Consider the following 19,278-nt stretch of genomic DNA (forward strand, 5'->3'; position numbering starts at 1 on the left):
CAGAGCACTGTACTAAGCGCTTGGGAAGTACAAATTGGCATCACATAGAGACAGTCCCTACCCAACAGTGGGCTCACAGTCTAAAAGGGGGAGACAGAGAACAGAACCAAACATACCAACAAAATAAAATAAGTAGGATAGAAATGTACAAGTAAAATAAATAAATAAATAAATAAATAGAGTAATAAATATGTACAACCATATATACATATATACAGGTGCTGTGGGGAAGGGAAGGAGGTAAGACGGGGGGATGGAGAGGGGGACGAGGGGAGAGGAAAGAAGGGGCTCAGTCTGGGAAGGCCTCCTGGAGGAGGTGAGCTCTCAGCAGGGCCTTGAAGGGAGGAAGAGAGCTAGCTTGGCGGATGGGCAGAGGGAGGGCATTCCAGGCCCGGGGGATGACGTGGGCCGGGGGTCGATGGCGGGACAGGCGAGAGCGAGGTACAGTGAGGAGATTAGTGGTGGAGGAGCGGAGGGTGCGGGCTGGGCAGTAGAAGGAGAGAAGGGAGGTGAGGTAGGAGGGGGCGAGGTGATGGAGAGCCTTGAAGCCCAGGGTGAGGAGTTTCTGCTTGATGCGCAGATTGATCGGTAGCCATTGGAGGTTTCTGAGGAGGGGAGTAATATGTCCAGAGCGTTTCTGGACAAAGATAATCCGGGCCGCAGCATGAAGTATGGATTGAAGTGGAGAGAGACACGAGGATGGGAGATCAGAGAGAAGGCTAGTGCAGTAGTCCAGACGGGATAGGATGAGAGCTTGAATTAGCAGGGTAGCGGTTTGGATGGAGAGGAAAGGGCGGATCTTGGCAATGTTGCGGAGCTGAGACCGGCAGGTTTTGGTGACGGCTTGGATGTGAGGGGTGAATGAGAGAGCGGAGTCGAGGATGACACCAAGGTTGCGGGCTTGTGAGACGGGAAGGATGGTAGTGCCGTCAACAGAGATGGGAAAGTTAGGGAGAGGACAAGGTTTGGGAGGGAAGACAAGGAGCTCAGTCTTCGACATGTTGAGCTTTAGGTGGCGGGCGGACATCCAGATGTAGATGTCCTGAAGGCAGGAGGAGATGCGAGCCTGGAGGGAGGGGGAGAGAGCAGGGGCAGAGATGTAGATCTGGGTGTCATCAGCGTAGAGATGATAGTTGAAGCCGTGGGAGCGAATGAGGTCACCAAGGGAGTGAGTGTAGATTGAGAACAGAAGGGGACCAAGCACTGAACCTTGGGGAACCCCCACAGTAAGAGGATGGGAGGGGGAGGAGGAGCCTGCAAAAGAGACTGAGAAAGAACGACCGGAGAGATAAGAGGAGAACCAGGAGAGGACGGAGTCAGTGAAGCCAAGGTCAGATAACGTGTTGAGGAGAAGGGGGTGGTCCACAGTGTCAAAGGCAGCTGAGAGGTCGAGGAGGATTAGGACAGAGTAGGAGCCGTTGGATTTGGCAAGCCGTTGGATTTGGCAAGCAGGAGGTCATTGGTGACCTCCACGCAGTTTCCGTGGAATGAAGGGGACGGAAGCCAGACTGGAGGGGGTCGAGGAGAGAGTTGTTGTTGAGGAATTCTAGGCAGCGCGTGTAGACAACTCGTTCAAGGAGTTTGGAAAGGAATGGTAGGAGGGATATGGGACGATAACTAGAAGGTGAGGTGGGGTCAAGAGAGGGTTTTTTTAGGATGGGAGAGACATGGGCATGTTTGAAGGCAGAGGGGAAGGAACCAGTGGAGAGTGAGCGGTTGAAGATGGAAGTTAAGGAGGGGAGAAGGGATGGAGCGAGAGATTTCATAAGATGAGAGGGAATGGGGTCAGAAGCACAGGTGGCCGGAGTAGTACTTGAGAGGAGGGAGGAGAGTTCCTCTGAGGATACCGCTGGGAAGGATGGGAGAGTAGCAGAGAGTGTTGAGAGTGATGAATGCCCTAATTAATTATTGGATGCTCTCTTATGGTAATTCCGGATTACCCAAATGTAAAGGTCTGTTGTAACTAGGCGGAATTTTTCCATAAGGGAAAGTCTACGGATAGGTTACCAGTTAATTCACAAAAGAAACCTCAGAGGAAATCTTGTCCAGGATCCAGAGTTTGGAATTTGCCACATTTCTTGAAACTTTACCAGATCCACTGGTCTTCAAAGAGTTTTCCTCCGTTTTGAGTTCCAACTCCCAAATCTAATTGATGGAGTTAGTGTTCTTCTTACCAAAGCTGTGGTTGGGAAGCATCTCTGCATGTTTAGGCTATAAACCTTTAGTGGATTCACAGCCAATCAGGTCCACACAAAGAAGCAAAGCTACAGAGTTGGTCTTTCCTGCTGAAGGGAGATTAGGTGCAAATCGATCAGTCATTCATTCAGTCGTATTCATTGAGCCCTTACTAAGTGCAGAGCACTATTCTAAGCGCTTGGGAGAGTATGACATAACAGAGTTGGTGGGCATGTTCACTGCCCACAGCAAGCGTACCTAAGAATGAACTTTACATTTTCAGTTGGTAGTCAGTCCTGTGCCAAATCATCTGCAAATACCAACTTGTGCACTTGGCATCCTACACTTAGTTTTCACCCAAGTGGTAAAAATAATAATAATAGTAATTATGGTATTTCTTAAGTGCTTACTTTGTGCTGAGCTCTATTCTAAGTGCTGCAGTAGATCCATGGTAATCAAGTGGTCCTGTGTGAGGCTCACAGTCTTTAATCCCCATTTTACAGATGAGGTAACTGAGGCACAGAGAAGTTAAGTGGCTTGCCCAAGGTCACACAGCAGACAAGTGACGGAGCCAGGATTAGAACCCTTGCCACCTGGTAAACGTTCTTTTTCTATGTAACTCTTAGCTTGTTGCACTTTAATGTATGGAACTTTGAAAGCAACAATTTTGTTGATCGAATCTTTAGGAAGTAGATTTTGCCATGAAGCAAGAGCGCTAGATTAAAGGTTAGATATGGGTCTAGGGAAACAGTGTGGCCTAGTGGATAGAGCCCAGGCCTGGAAGTCAGAAGGACCTGGGTCCTAATCCCGGCTCCACCACTTGTGTACTTTGTGACCTTGGGCAAGTGTCACTTGTCACCCGGGGACGGGTTCGTTCAGTAATTGCCTCTGAGAGAGAGAGAGAGAGAGAGAGAGAGAGAGAGTGAGAGAGTAGGGGGTCCGGGGACGGTAAGCCTGAGTTTTATATAAAATCTATTCCGCGAGGCAAATTGAATTATTTAGTTGTTTAGGCACAATGGATTGAGCCTCCCTTTTGGGAGGAATGCAATCAATTAGCAATATTCGAGCTTCCCTAAGGGGAGGAACACAATCATACGTTAATCGTGCGTGGGTGAGTCGGCTAGCTCTCACCCATGTGCACTTCCCACTCGGGATGAATCCACTTACTTTCCTACACGGGAAGAATCCACTTACTTTCCCACATGAGACGAGTCCATTACATTAACCGTGCCCGTGGTGGGCGGCTAGCTCTCACCGTGTGCTCTCCCTACATGGAAGGAGTCCACTTATGATCCCCATCCGCAGTGGGGCACCTGGGTCCCACACACGAGACACCGGTCCCTCAGCCCTTGCCTCAGTGTGTCGGTTCTGGTTGCAGAGCGGGCATCTGGACTTCTGGGCAGGGAAAGACATGTGGGCCTCTGCTGCTGCTGCTGCGGCGGCTGCTCCTCCTGCTGCTGCTTGTCTTGGTGTTCTGAGCCTAAAGGTCAGAGATGACAGGTTTTTATCACCTGTGCTCCTAGGCCATTCCAGCTTCCAGCCTCAGTTTATCCAACCTCTGTCCTCCCCCCTCCTCCATACCTAATTTGATTGGCACGGGGGAGACGGACACCTTCTGTATTCCCGGCTTGGGCTGTCAATCCAGCAGTTTTGGTTGTGGGGGCGGTATCCCACACTCACTTCCGAGTTCCGCCTGCTGGCTCAGGTGGTCACGAGATAGCATTTGACCTTGGGATGGCCAGTACCCCAGGGTGACCTTGGGACAGCAAGTCACTTCACTTCTCCGTGCCCCAGTTGCTTCATCTGTAAAATGGGATTAAGACTGGGGGCCCCATGTGGGATATGGACTGTGTCTACCCTGATTATCCTGTATCTACTCTAGGGTTTAGTACAGCCTCTGGCACATTGTATGTGCTTTAACAAATGCCATTTTTTAAAAATGGAAAATTTATCTTCCCGGGGGAAAATTTTTTGGAAAGTCCCGAGCTCTGCTTTCCAATTGGCTCCAAACAGGAGCGCGTGTCCAGCTGAGTGAGCTGCCACCCAGGTAGCATTTTCCAGAAATGGTCGGAGGTTACTCAAATGCACATCAGCCCATTTGGGGAAACTAAGAGCCCCAGATGACCACGTAGTCGCCTCAATATCCCGCTCATCAAATAACATCAGGTGGATTCGAATGACTCAAGGGAATGTCGAGGTTTAATACCAACTGTTTTTTTGAAATACTCCCAACTGGGGCTCAGCCTCCGGGAGGTCCCAGCATCCCGGCCGAGAAGCCCTGGAGAAGCCTAGTGGATAAAGTATGGGCTTGGGAGTTAGAAGGATGTGGGTTCTAATCCTGGCTCCACCACTTTGCTGTGTGATCTTGGCAAGTCCCTTAACTTCTCTGGACCTCAATTTCCTCCTCTGTAAAATGGGGATTAAGACTGAGCCCCAAGTGAGATTGGGACTGTGTCCAACCTGATTTGCTTATATCTATGCCAGTGCTTAGTACAGTACCTGGCACATAACAAATATCACAATTATCATTGTTATTATTATTATCAATAACAATAAGTCCTCCGATCAGATTGGCTTGTCTCCATCTGGGCCAGTTTAATTTTAAGCAAACCTCCTTCAAAAATCAGTGTCATCTCTAAACAAATCTCTGAGCCTTGAATCCATTTCCTCCCTAAATGCATCAAGGAGCAGCATGACCTTGTGGAAAGAGTACAGGCCTAGGAGTCAGAGGACCTGGGTTCTAATCTTGGATCTGCCAGTTATCTTCTGGGTGACCTTGGGCAAATCACTTCTTGATGCCTCAGTTTCCTCATCTGTAAAATGGGGATTCGATGCCCATTCTCCCTCCTATTAAGATTGTGAACCCCATGTGCGACTGGGACTGTGTCCGACCTGATTGCCTTGTATCTACCCCCAACTTCTTAGAACAGTCCGTAGCGCATAGTAAGCGCTTAACCAATGCCGAAGTGATGAGGCTACTATTCCTTTTAAGAGGTTTTTCTGAAGCGATGGAAATTAAGGTTGACGAATTGCTCTGAACCTGAAAAGCACTGGATTTTGAAAAACAATGAACCCACACGATCCCTGGAACAGAAAATGATCTCAGTGTAAGTCTCCGACTTGGAAAGAAAACGTCTCCTCTGCCTAGAGGAAGATGATTGGCCTGGAACAATGACATTATCTGGAATATTTGCAAATTTTTCCTACAAGCCAACAGGGTATCTTATCAGAACCCAGCAGGACATCTCTGCTCAAACCCAGCCCACAAGGTGAAGGGGGACAAAAATATCCATTCAAGATAGATCCAGGTCTGGCCCTCCATGACTTTCCTTTTAACTCTGTGATCCTCAACTTGGTTACTTCCTGGCTTTTGTTGTTTTGTGTCCAAATTCAGTTCGGGGGCATTTGGGAATTCTGACTATCCCTGGTTATTTTTATTTTCTCAAACACGGATTTCTCCCTGGGCCTCCACCCTCACCCCCGGCCCTGGGTGGAAAAATCTGCTGCCTGAGGGAGGAGTCCAGGAGTGAACAAGTGTAGGGTGCTAGAGCTATGCAAAGCCCGCCTTGATCTTTCCCCATCTCCCCACTGTCCAAGAGGTTTCCCCTGGGTGGGAGGGTGGCTCAAAAGGCCAACATGGCCCCCACTAGACCGGGTACTCACAAAAGCTGCTTCTTGTTCCATCGTGTTGTCTTGGCTGTTAGCTCCCCTTCAAGTTTCTGCTCGGAAATAGCCGTTCCTCCCTTGGTTGTGATGTGGCAAGCTGGTCTGAAAGGCTCAGTTTCCGTCTCGCTTTCGGCTTGGCTACCAGGGCAACTGAGGCTGCCCTTTGGAGGGATCCTCGGGGTATTTCCTTTGTCTCTCTCCCGGCTGGTTTCCCCATCTCGGCTCACCGCAAAGACGGCGGCACCACGGTCCTCTCTCCGGAGAAACTAAGTAAGGGGACCTCACGGGCCCAACCAGTGTAAACGGGAAGGGGGAAGAATCCGAACATTTCCCACCAGAAAGGAGGATCAGAATCAGCAGGGAAGCCAGTAGGGCCGAGATGGATTGCGAGACCATCAATCACCTTATAGCAAATCATTCCCGACACTCCGGATCCTCGGGATTAAATGATGTGGGGGTGGGATTTGATTTAAAAGGAAAAAACCCACCAAAAAAAGACCCTCTCAATCAGCTTTGTCTTTACTTCACGACCGTCCCTTTCCGCCTTGTAATTCTTCCCCTTGTTCTTTTTCTTCCCCTTCCAATTCCAAAGCCGATATGACCTCGACTCAGCCTCTTTACGATGGGCCAGCGATTTTTTTTTTTTTTCCAGAACTCTGGATCCAGCCAGGATCCCTCCAGATTTCTCCCGGTTGAGCCTTCCCTGGCACATAAAGGGAGAAGTTTACCTTCAAACCCTATGAAGATTTGTCATTCCTACCCCGACCCCTAAATTTCCCTAGTCTGGAAGGAAAATTCAATCTAATCTGGCCCAAGACATGACTGGCCTCTGTTTCATCCTAGGCCAAAACTCCCCCCCACAAAAAAAATTCCTGGGAATCCCAGATTCCAGGGAAGTGTTTTTAGGCTACTACTGTCCTTCCAGGAGTTCAGTTCTCTGAAGGCCCTCCTCGAGGCCATGGGAGAAGAAACAGGCCCTGGACGTTTTCTCCGCCCACTTAACCACAGATCGGCTCTTTGGACGTCTATGGGGCCTTCTGGCCGACGTTTGAGTCAGTTTCATAAAATCTCCCCGGGAATTCAAGAGCAGAAGGAAACCAGGTCTCATTTCAGGCAGAGCCTAAATATAAAACTAAAAGCTCCAGGCTGCGCTGTGCTTTTTCCAAGGTGCTCAGGCCTCCGCAGACATTATGTCATGAATCCTCACTGCCTCCCTATGATGGCCACAGCAAATATTCCCATCCCCGCTTTTTACAGAGGCGGAAAATGGGGCGGAAAGACCATCCGTGGCTTCCTCCGGCCCTGCCACCCTGACTCTCAGTCTCTCTGCCCTGCCGGGCTTCTGCTCAAGATGTCCAAGAATCCATCAAACATGCTCTCGAGTACCTTCATAGCTTTGGGGAATGGCGTTCAGGGGGTGGAGCTTGTACTTTAAGGGTCACAGGGGCCTGGGAACCCTGAAAATGAGTCCGACTTTTCCTCCACCCTGGGGAAGCAGGGGGCCCGAACCATTCAAGCACCTAAAGTTCTGTGGCTTCCCTTAGACCTTTTCTCGGGGAATCCCAGAAGGGTCTCTCCAAGGCCGTATGTCAGATGCCGCATTGACAGAGCCGAAGAGAGAGCCCCAGACTGGGCAGACATGAGGAAACGCCTCTGTCCCCTGAGACGACTTTCACTGAAACAAAGTGAAACCAACAGGTCTGGAGTTAGTCGACGCAGAGAAATCCCCAACCTCCCGAGGTCCTGTCGATGGGACTGTAATCCGGAGATAGGTATTCTCGGGAAGGATGATTAAACTCAAGGAACCTATTTTTAGATACCGTTAAACTGACAAGTTGATTTTTGACTAGCATTGACTAGAGCACCGAAAGAGCTGAGACTGCTTGGCCCCGACCAGACTGTCAGCCACTCCTTGCAGCGTCGATTCCCACTGCCACAATCATCTGATTTCAGGTCATGGCCGACCGGGGGGACTCTCCCTCCTCAGGAGGCCCCATATCTCTTCCAGATGCCCTCCCTCCTCCCCCTGCCGCCTCCAGAAGGGCAGGATCTTCTGTTCTGGTTCTTCTGGTTCTGAGTTTGTTGGTGATTCCCTTTTGGGGTTTTTTTTTTTTAATTTTTTTAGCATTTTGCTACCTGAAATTTCCAGCTGGTTTTGAAAAGTCTAATGCCATCAGGGCTGATATGTAACAGCAACAACAAAAATATAGAAACAGATCTCCCTACCACTGGCCGACGCTCACATCGTAATGTCATTCTAAGTGCTGACTGTGGTAGATTTCAGTTAATTGGATCGGACACAGGCCCTGTCCCACACAAGGCTCACATTCCAAGTAGGAAGGAGAACAGGTATCAAATCCCCATTTTTACGGTTGAGGAAACTGAGGCCCAGAGAAGCCAAGTGACTTGCCCAAGGTCAGACAGCAACCAATTGGCAGAGCCGGGATTAGAACCCAGGTTCTCTGAGTCCCAGACCAGTGCTCATTCCACTAGGCCTTGCTGCTTTTCCAAGCAGTCTTAAAAGTGGAATATATCAGCTGTGCATAGGCATTAGGTGAATCTGTATTTCTTCCCTCTCTCTGGGTGTTCTCTTCACAGCTTGGAGTTCATTGGGTATTTAAACCTCAAGAGGTGTTGGATAATGGAGCCCCAGTTGCCATAATTTTTTATGGTATTTGTTAAGCACTTTCCGTGTGTCCAGCACTGTACTAAGTGCTGGATGTGGAAGATGCTTAAAGCTACTGTCTAGTACTCTTCATCAATAAAGAACATGAATTGAGCACCTCTCATTGGCAGCGCACTGTAGGGAATGTGTCTATTGTTATATTGTACTCTCCCACAAGCTTAGTACAGTGCTTTGCACACTGTAGGTGCTCAATAAATATGACTGAACTGAACCACTAAGCATCTGGGACAGAAGTGTAGAGTTGGGACTGGAAGCTCCTTGTGGGCAGGGAACGTTTTTACCAACTCTGTTACACTACACCCTCCCAAGCACTTAGTACAGTGTTCAGCTCACAGTAAGAGTTCAATAAATACCACTGATTGACTGAATAGGAGACACGATTCCTACCCCTGTTGTGGGAGATGGGCACCGAAATTAATTTTCGAGATGGGAAAGTACTGGAGTATCAAGATACGAATCTATGGGAGGGCTGGAGACCCCAAGGTGCTTCGGGGGTCCTGAAGTTGGAGAGAGGTTGTGGGGGAGACGTAGGAAAGGGAAGTTAGAAATGAATTCTCCAAACTAAAGCAGCCAAATTTGAGCTGAGCAGTGCTGCCTCTTCCCAAAGTTCGGGCAATTCCATTGGAAACCGAACAGCTCCACCACAGCATGGAAAATATTTAGGGCTTGGAAAAAGACTTTCAGTATGGTATGCATTAGCTATAGAATCCCAAAGCACTCAGAACCTAAATCACTAGAGTTCTGTATCGTCGTTTCATCTTTCGAATGTGTGGGTGCGTGTTATTTTTGGAAGGAGACTATGGGTCCCCAGAATGTTTCATGGCAGTCCACTTTTCCTCCTCGCAGGTCAGTTTGCCCAGAATCTTGGCAGAGGCCGAAATGGCCCAGAGCTCTAGGAAGCCTCAGCCCTCAAGCCCCTGTGCACACCCCTGCAAAAGGGCCCGGAGAGAGATCTGTGGGAAACCGGTGTTGATTTCCCTCACCAAGAAATGGCCTCGGCAGGGAGAGGGCAGCAAGAGGAGAAGCTTCCGGAATGATGACTTGAGTTTTCCAGGGAGCGGTTGGTCTTTCAATCCTTCCCTTCTGTTATGCCAACTCCCAGAAGGGGCTGCTCTGTGGCTGCTGGGCCACCCCATCGGGGGGATGGTCCCGGGGTGTGACAAGCTAAACCTGCCAATCAAGTCTCTGATGCTTCCGGCTTCTCTCCGGCTTCTTGGTCAGCTCTGCACCCGGCAGACCGGGGTCTGAGCCTGTCAAGTAGTTGAAATGAATCCAAGGTTTAGCAGGGGAAGACCTCCTGGAGGAGGGGGGACTTCAGAAGGGGCTCGGGGATGGGGAGACTGGTGGTCGGCTGGACTCGAAGAGGGAGGGAACGCTGAGCAAGAGGCCATCAGCAAGGCAGTGCCACCCAGTGCACGGGTCTGGGCATCGGTGGACCGGGATTCTAATCCCGGCTCCGCCACTTGTCTGCTGGGTGACCTTGGGCAAGTCGCTTAACATCTCTGTGCCTTGGTTTCCTCATCTGTAAAATGGGGATTAAGAGTGTGAGCCCCATGTAGGACAGGAACTGTATCCATCCTGATGAGTCTGGATACAGCTGAACAACAGGCTTAGTACAGTGCCTGGTAAAGAGTAAGTGCTTAACAAATACCATTTTGAAAACCAAAAAAGGGACAGATGAGGTATGGACTCTGAGTAGGTCTGTGAGGAGCAAAGCATGTGAGCTAGGGAATAGCAGGGGAGAAGCTGGGGGGAACAGCTTAGCCTAGTGGATAGAGGACAGGCTTGGGCAGACCTGGGTCTAATCCCAGCTCTGCCACTTGTCTGCTTGTGTGACCTTGGGCAAGTCACTTCACTTCTCTGGGCCTCAGTTCCCTCATCTGTAAAATGGAGATGAAGGCTGTGAGCCCCATGTGGGACAGGGACTGTGTCCAACCTGATTAGCTTGTATCTTCCCCAGCGCTTAGAACAGTGCCTGGCGCATAGCAAATGCTTAACAAATACCATTAAAAACAAGAAAAAAGATAAGTGGGAGGAAGGGGGCCGATGGAGGCCCTTGGGTATCAGTGTGTTTTTCTGCTGTCTGTCTCTGAAATGGCCTTAGCGGCGGGAACCATTTATTGTGGGTTGGTTTGAAGCCAGCCTGAGGAGATTATCACTCTGTCAGCCCGCCGAACACAGACCCGTGACCCACATAGAAGGGCCGTGAGAAGTCGAGTCTCTAGTTACCGATTCCGTATCTGCGGGGCCGATCTGCTCATCCGCTTTTCGAAGCATCAGCAAACCCATGCCCAGCCGAGCACGTCTCACCCCACCTCCGTGTCGGTGCCGAAGGCTTTGTCGGACTCGGGGTCAAGTCGGCCCCGGAAGGAGCTCCTCCGGGAGATCTGTTTCGGGTCCGTCCAGACGGTCCTCTGCTGGCACCTCACCAGCCGGTCGGGCATTTTGTTGACAAGTTCGCTGCCTTCTGAAAGGATGATGCAATGGGCATTTTTTCTGTGTTTGAAAATTGTAAGCAGATGTTACAAATCCCATAAAGGGTAGGACCCAAAAAGGCTCCCAGAAAAGATTATACACTTTCACCAGTTTTTCAGCTTGCGGAAACTGATCCCGGTCTTTCACGATAAAGTTTTCACCACACAAACCTGGAGGAAAACAAACGTTAGGGTAAGTGGAAAGGTCACTGGGACAGGATTCCTAGGCCCATAGAGATTACAACTTTCTGAAGACAGCCTAGATGCGCCGAGCCCAACTCGAGACACCCTCCCACCACTTGACCGAAAGGCAAACTCAGGCCCTGAATGGCCACACTAAGAGGGAAGGGAAGATTTCAGGGCCTAGAGAGATTCAAATCTGGCCAGGCATGGATGCCACCAGAGGGACCGCTGACCTCAGGAGGGAGCAAGGGACAGGAGCAGACATCCCAGGCAGTTGGGGATTAATACCCAATTCCCTGGCCTACCCCCAGCTAAAGCGACACCCTGAAATGGCCCCAAGACCCAGAACCCATCTCAGACTTCAGGGGAGCCAGCCAGGGGTGGTCCCGGGTCTGCTGGCTGAGTGAGCGACCGGCTAGAAGTCCTTCCAGTTACAACCCTGCCCCAGGCCGGCTCACAATGGTATCAACCCTTGAGCCGGGATCTGCCAAATGGCTTCCCACTCCAAGGGAGTCCGAAACACCGAGCTCTGCCCGGCCCAACGATCCCAACACTTCTGTCCACATCTGTACTTTATTTACTGTTTTCATGTCTGTCTCCCCCTCTAGACTGTAAGTTCATTGTAGGCAGGAAACGTGTCTACCAACACTGTTGTACTAGATTCCCCCAGGCACGTAGAGTACAGTGCTCCGGACACAGGAAGCGCTCAATGAATACTATTAACTGATTGACTTCCAGTCGAATGAGGTAACTGTCCATCCTGATTCTCGTCGTGGTATAGATGGGGTCCAGGAGGCCAGAATGATTTCAACAAAAGAGCCGCTCTTAAACACCTTTGTTCCGATCACTATGCCTGCCACCAGGAGGTCACACTGACCTCCGGGCTCTTGACCAATCAATCCCCTCCTTCTGTTCACAAGAGTGGAAAAAATGTCTCATAAACCCCTCAGTCTCCCTGACTGCCTCTGTACCAACTCATCCAAGGCACAGTGCTCTCCCTGAGCTTCTGAGAATCATGATGTGCTCTCCTCTGGAGAGCCACCTCTTTTACACCAAGCCTAAGACTGTGAGCCCCATGAGGAACAGGGGTTGTGTCCCACCAGAGTGATTCAGGCCTGGCCCCCATGCTTAGGACAGCGCTTGGTATATGGTAAGCGCCTCACCAACACCGCAACTGCTGTCGATATTGTCGGCCAGCCTGCCACCGGCAAATCCGAGCTCGCTCATGGGCAAGGATCACGTCTACCAACCCTCCTCTCCCAAGTGTTCATTACAGCGCTCTGCCCCCAGGTATCACTCAGTAAATACCCCTGATGGTTTGACGGATTGCTGAACAGGGCACATCCTTCCCTCAGACTTTCAGGCCCACATTCGGTAAAGATGGAGATGATTTTGCATTTGAATTTCAGATCTGCCCAAACAAGGCCTTGCATCAGGCCAATCAGATCCCATAACCATGGCGTAATCAATTCATCTCCCAGATAAAGGAATTTGGGTGCTTGCCTCTGTTTTAGACGGCCCCTGTTTCCTTTCATCCAGGGCAGATGTTTCCAAACTTTGGCATACTTAAGCAAGTCGGTTTTCAGATAAGGAGTCCTATTTGTTTTCTTAGCATTTCGCTGCTTCAAACAGTTTACGCCGTGATCTCAGCCAAAATGAACCCAAAGGGTTGTTCCAGAGGACACGAGGCTGTTTGCTGAAGCCTATCCCCGCCGGAGCTTTATAAAACCGGCGAGAGGACAAACAGATCCTCAGAACCAACCTGACCGCCTTGTGTCTGGTGTCGTGGGGCCCTTGATTTACTTATTGACTTCTCCTCAGCGTAATGAGGCATGTTGGCCCAGGACAGAGAGGGAGACCTGTGCTCTGAAGAGCAGGGTGGCTTAATGATGGTATTTGTTAAGCGCTTACTACGTGCCAGGCACTGTACTAAGCGCTGGGGTGGATACAAGCAAGTTGTGTTGGGCACAATAGTAGTGAGAGCCCGGGTCTGGGATTCAGAAGGACCAGGGTTCTAATCCCAGCTGCACCACTTGTCTACTGGGTGAACTTTTGCAAGTCACTTCACTTCTCTGGGCCTCGGTTCCCTCATATGGAAAAAGGGGATGAAGACTGTGAGCCCCACATGGGACAGGGACTGTGTCCAACCTGACTAGCTTTGTGTCCACCCCAGCACTTAGAATTGTGCTTGGCACACAGTAAGCACTTAATAAATACCATTTAAAAAAAAAAAAAGGAAAAAAGAACACGGGGTCGCTCAGGTGCCAGGATACCAACTTCCTGCCCTGAAGCCTCCTGAAAAAGCCATGACTGGCAGAGAGACCCTCCCTCCTTTCCAAGACAGGTCCGCTCCAGCGAAGGAGCCAACCCTCCCATCTATTGGCCAGAGATCTAAGCGTCAAGAAAGTTGGCTGGAAAGGAAGGATCCGAGGGCATTCTGAGAGAAGGTGGTTGTGTGCCCTGCTTTCTTGCACTCTGCAGAGCCCGGTATATTGCCGAAGCCCACCCAAGTTGCAAAGAGCTAAGGCGGGAACTTTCCCATCCCGCGGTCACGCACTTTGGGCTGGGCCTGGCGGGAGCCCGGCTTGACGAAACCGGGGCCGGGTGAGCGAGAGAGTGAGTCAGAGCCGTGGGAGCCTTCTCCAGTCGGGATCCAGTGAGCCAATAGACAGAAGTAATCAGCTAGGCCAAAATCCGACGCCAGCCCCGGTGAACTGGAATGGAGACCCAAAAGTCTCCCCTGATTTCACCCCTCCATAAAACACGGCTCCAGGCCTCTCCAGAGCCAGGCGCCATCTCAAGAGGACCAAGATACCATCCCCTCCACCCACCCCGGGAGCCTTCTGGATCTTGAAACTCGGAACGCCGGGCTCCGATCCCACCAAGCAGGCCCGTGGAGAACCGGGTTTAGCTCGGTTTCCTGGCCCACCCCTGCCCACCCCCTCAAACTCCCAGAAAGCCCGGCGGTAACCGTGACTCTGTTCTGGCAATTTCCCACAGATGGACGCACGGGATTCGGGCGAGAACGAGGAGAAATTAGTGTTTCCAAGCAAGAGGAAGTTGGCCAGGAAGTAGAAGAGACCTTCCTGCTACCCGGAGGAGTGTGGAAACAAGTTAACGGCTTCCCGGTTGTTGTTGTTGAAAGCCTCTTAATGTGAAACAAATATGCACAACCTCCCCTTTGGAAAGTAAGAACCTTTACAGTGTGTTAAATTAACTGGGAATAGCCTCCTTAGTTTGTTAGTGTTTAGCTTTATTTGCAGTAAGAGTAGTTCATAGCCTGTCCTCTCCTACCTCAGTGGCAGGGACAAGAGGGAGACTCCACTGATTCTTTTTTTTCCCCCTTGGAAGATTTCCCCTTTTTGCCAAAGAAAGCAAATTCCTTTTTCTTTTGTCTTCTGATTTTATTTAATGGCTCTAAGCCACTTGCCCCTCCCGGTGGGCTGAAAGTTTTCTCCATCTGGCTAGTGGCTTTACACCCAAAAGCCAGCTTATGAGGAGGGATTGTAGTTGGGATAGGAGGCTCTCCTCTTGGGCTCGCCGTTCTGACCCCATGCCTCACTTTACCCTCAATGAGGACACGGGCCACCTTCTTGTGTTTCAGAAGTTTTGTCCAACGGTAGTGTTAGGTAGCTAAGTAGCTAAGAAAATTTTTCTCTGGGCTATTTGCCTCCTATAGAGTTAATAATCTAAAAATCATAAGGCTGAGTAAAGTAATAGGTTTTAAGTAGGTTTTAGTAAAGTAATAGGCTTTAATGCAATGGAAAAAGTAGCCATAGAAATAAAAGTTGTTCAAATTTTATGCCATTGTGATTGCGAGAGCCTGAATTTCTTTTCAATAAAGTGTATTGAGATCACCTTGAAATATCGAGTCATCAATCCTCTGAACGCAAGCTGCAGCGAAAAGCAAAGCTAACTCTCCCTGTACACTCCAACCCATGCCGGTTTAGATTTTTTTCACCAACGAGTAGTATTCACTGAAGGCTAACACTGCGCACAGCATTATACTAACTCCTTGGAGGGTACAGTACTACAGAACTGACAAGATCCCCGCCCTCAGGGAACTTACACTGGAGAAGGGAGTCAGACGCTAAAATAAATTACAGCAACGATTTTTAAAGCTCTGTACCTATGCGCTCTGGCAGGTGGGAAGGGTGAGTGCCTCCAATTGGAAAAATAGGATTATTCTGTGCAAGGGAGAAATTCAACTCACCCAAGGCTTTGGTTTCCTTACATCTCAGGTGACCAGATTCTTGGTCACCCATTGGAGTGGAAGCTTCTTGAGGGCAGGGAATGTGTCACTTGCCTTGTATTTTCTAAGGGCTCAGTACGGTGCATTCCTCCCAGTGGGTGCTCAATAAATGCTACTACCACCACCACCATCACTATCACTACTGCCAGTAAAGCAAGGTGGAGGAAAACCTTCCAAAGGACAGGGCAGTAAGAGTGGGGGACAAAGCTGGGGTTTGGTGGCAGAGGAAAAGAAGGGAAAGGCTATTGGGGTCAAAGAGTCAACTCCTAATCTCTAAAGATCTCAGACCCAGTACCTTTTCAGAGAGGGGGAAGGAAGAAGAAAGGGGAAAAGAATCTATAACTTTTATAGACTATAACATCATAGCCTGGACAGGACCCCATTGTCTTTTTTAAATAGTATCTGTTAAGCACTTAGTATGTGTCAGGCACTGTTCTAAGTCCTGGGGTAGATACAAGATAACCAGTTTGGACTCAGTCCCTGTCCCACAAGGGACTCGTATCTTAATCTCCATTTTACAGATGAGATCACCGGGGCACAGAGAAGCGAAGCGACTTGCCCCAGGTCACACAACAGACAAGTGGTGGAGCTGGGAGTAGAACTCATGTCCTTCTGACTCACAGGCCCGTGGTCTATCCACTGGGCCACACTGCTTCTCCATTTTAAATGGTACAACTAAATCAACTGTCAAGACCTTAAGGACTTAGTTTGTGTTTCTATAGTGATTTCTGAGAGGATTTCTTCTTTTCTTGTGGTAAACTATACTTACATATTTGTCCTTAAAAGCAGTATCGTATAAGATGAATGTGCCAAAGACACAAGTACATTCACAACAGGAAAGTGAGTGGGCCCAAAACCTCCTTTGATTTTCCCCAAATGATTCTTTACTGTCTGTAATTCAAGCAAGCTGGATTTTTTTTTAAGGGGACGTTAAGACACCACTGGTTGTTGACTAAAAGCTGGTTTAACTGTTGAGAGGTGTTTTTTCTGCTATGGGCTCTCAGTTCGACTAAGGTAGTGAAAAGTCACAGCTTTAATTCCACTTTCCTCAATTTGCTGTTGAATGTCTGGTTTCACTCGATAAGCGGGCCAGATATCCAGTGTCTCTCTGCCAGGAAGAGGTGAAAAATATTAATTACTGTCTTACCTACATCCTCACCTAACAAGCTGTGGATATGAGCACACGCCAGGCTTTCTTTGACAAGAAGCACGAATCTGTAGTTTCAAACTAAGGGGTGTGGACTCCTCAGGGATTTCCACATTTTTATGGTTATTAAAAAAATTTTTAAGCTTTAAAAAGAAGTCCCCAAGTTGCCAGTGGAAGTTTAACCCAGTGGGATCCAAGGAGAGGAAAGGACAAAGACTGTCTGATAGGGCCGGGGACTGCCCTGGAGTGGAACCTTCTGCAAAGGATTTCCCCAGTGGGTCTAAAAACGATGGACCGTTAATTGGCCTGCAAAGTCCCAGGACCGTCGCCAACGAATTGGACTACTGAAAGCCCTGAAGGTGTCCCGAGATCCGGGCTGAACTCACCGCCCCATCCCGGGGACAGCCCTCGCCAAGGGTCAAGGTGACCCCTGGAGCAAGTGGCTTCAGGCCAATTGACTTTTTTCACCAAGGGAAGAGCATTTTGGCATCCCGAGCCTCCCCCTAAGCATCCTCCACCTTCCTGACCTCAGCCAGAGTCCCATCCCATCAGCTGCAGGGACCCCGTGGGCCTTTCCAAACAACCCCAGGAAGTCTGACTGAACGAGAGCCCTGAGGTGCCGAGGCCTGTTGGTCAGTCATTCGTATTTATTGAGCGCTTACCGTGTGCGGCGCATTGTAATAAGCACTTGGGAGAGGACAAGAGAACAATATAACTGACACATTCCCTGGCCACAATGAGCTTACGGTCTAGGGGTCCTCAGAGCAGAGCTGGTGGGGAGATCCCGGCTGGCTCAATCAGGATGTGGGCATTTTTATGTAGCACTTCCTCTCCATTCCAGCGCCAGAGAAGGCACAAGATAATCAGATCAGATACGAACAGAGCCCACTCTTCCTTTTTTATGGTATTTGTTAAGCGTTTACTACGTTCCAGGCACCGTTCTAAGCATGCTTAGTACGGTGCTCCACACACAGTAAGCACTCAATAAATACGAATGAATGAAATATAAGATAATCGGGTTGGACACGGTCCCTGTCCCACACAGGACTCACAGTCTTTATTCTCATTTTACAGATGAGGTAACTGAGGTACAGAGAAGTGTAGCGACTTGCCCAAGGTCACACCAACAGACAAGTGGCAGAGCCGGAATTAGAACCCACACCCTCTGGCTCCTAGGCCCGGTCTCTTTCTATAAGGCCCTGCTGCTTCTTCACTCTTCACTCCACTCTCTGAGAGGCAGGGAGAGCAAGGGTCTCATCTCCATTTTACAGAGGAAGAAAAGGAGACCCCATCATATTTATTGAGCTCTTACTGTGTGCAGAGCACTGTACTAAGTGGTTGGGAAATTATGATATAACAGAGTCAGTAGACACCTTCCCTACCCACAGGGAGCTTAAGGTCTAGAGTCCCAGAGGGTAATTCATGGTCCCATGGCCAGCGGGTCCAAACCAGGATTAGAACCCCAGTCTCTTGATGCCCAGCCCCAAGCTCTTCCCACCAGGCCAACAAGACATGTTGAGAAGTCAGCTGGCATCAAAACTGGTGAAATAGCTGGTGGGGCCCTGAGGGGAGTGTGAAACTCAAGGGGGCTTTTGAGCTTACGTAAAACTAAAGCATCTCAGCAGAGCTAACCTACTCAAACCCTCTGCTTTACAGAGAATTCTCCTTCCACTTTCTTTTGATTCTTCCCAGTCTTGCAGGAAAAGGCTTACAGATCAACTTGCTTCTCAGAACCTTTCTAAATTTAGAACTATCACTTAATGTAGAAGTGGTGTGGTCAGGGTTGTTGTTACTGAGAATTACAACCCTCACTGCTGTCATTGTATTCCAGAATGCACCTGCCTTTCTGAGCCACTCCGAATGTGGCTCAGGACCCATGTTCATCTGACCTTAGCCAGCATTTTTCTCGTTTCTAGGTGGCCCAAGAGAGCCTCCCTCTGAGCGTGGGAATTTATTCACAATCACATCCACTTATGGGAGGGAACCTGTTTCAAAATAGATCCAATTTAGGAGGTCCCAAATTTCAGAAATGGCCAAGCATGCAGAGCCCGGGATTCAGGAGAGCCAGGTTCTCAAGCCAACTCTGCCACTGGCCTGCTCGGTGACTCTGGGAAAATCTCTTAACCTCTCAGGGCCTCCATTTCCTCCTCTGTAAAATGGGGATGAGATTCTCCAGGGAAGCAGCATGGCCTAGTGTCAAGTGCATGGGCTTGGGAGTCAGAAGACATGGGATCTAATCCTGGTACCTTCACGTGTCTGCTGTGTGACCTTGGGTAAGTCACCTAACTTCTCTGGGCCTCAGTTCCTCATCTGTAAAATGAGAATTAAGACTGTGAGACCCATGTGGAACAGGGATCGCGTCCAACCTGACCTTGTATCTACCCCAGTGTTTACAACAGTGTTTGGCAAATAGCAAGCGCTCAACAAATACTATGATTATTATTATTCCCGCTTTCTCTCCCTTGCCAACTGTGAGATCCGAGTGGGACAGGTGCTGTGTTTGACCCGATTATAATTATCATTATCACTATTGTACTTGTGATTTTTTGTTGGTATTTGTTAAGTGCTTACTGAATGTCAAGCACTGTTATAAGCACTGGGATAGAAACAAATCCAGTAGAAAGAGCCCGGGCTTGGGAGTCAGAGGTCATGGGTTCTAATCCGGCTCCACCACTTGTCAGCTGTGTGACTTTGG

General features: G+C 49.4%; 1 protein-coding gene across 1 annotated transcript in view; it reads left to right on the top strand.

Moving 5' to 3' along the window:
- Nucleotides 1-14,992, top strand: part of HORMAD2 (HORMA domain containing 2) — a 37,187-nt gene extending 22,195 nt beyond the window's left edge. Inside the window, exon 11 of the mRNA XM_038763567.1 lies at nt 14,185-14,992. Within this exon, the coding sequence (XP_038619495.1) occupies nt 14,185-14,259 (75 nt within the window). The 3' untranslated portion in view covers nt 14,260-14,992. The remainder of the gene's footprint in view (nt 1-14,184) is intronic.
- The last annotated feature ends 4,286 nt before the right edge of the window (nt 14,993-19,278 follow it).

Source organism: Tachyglossus aculeatus, chromosome 21 (assembly GCF_015852505.1).
Source record: "Tachyglossus aculeatus isolate mTacAcu1 chromosome 21, mTacAcu1.pri, whole genome shotgun sequence".
In the NCBI taxonomy this organism is placed as follows: domain Eukaryota; kingdom Metazoa; phylum Chordata; class Mammalia; order Monotremata; family Tachyglossidae; genus Tachyglossus; species Tachyglossus aculeatus.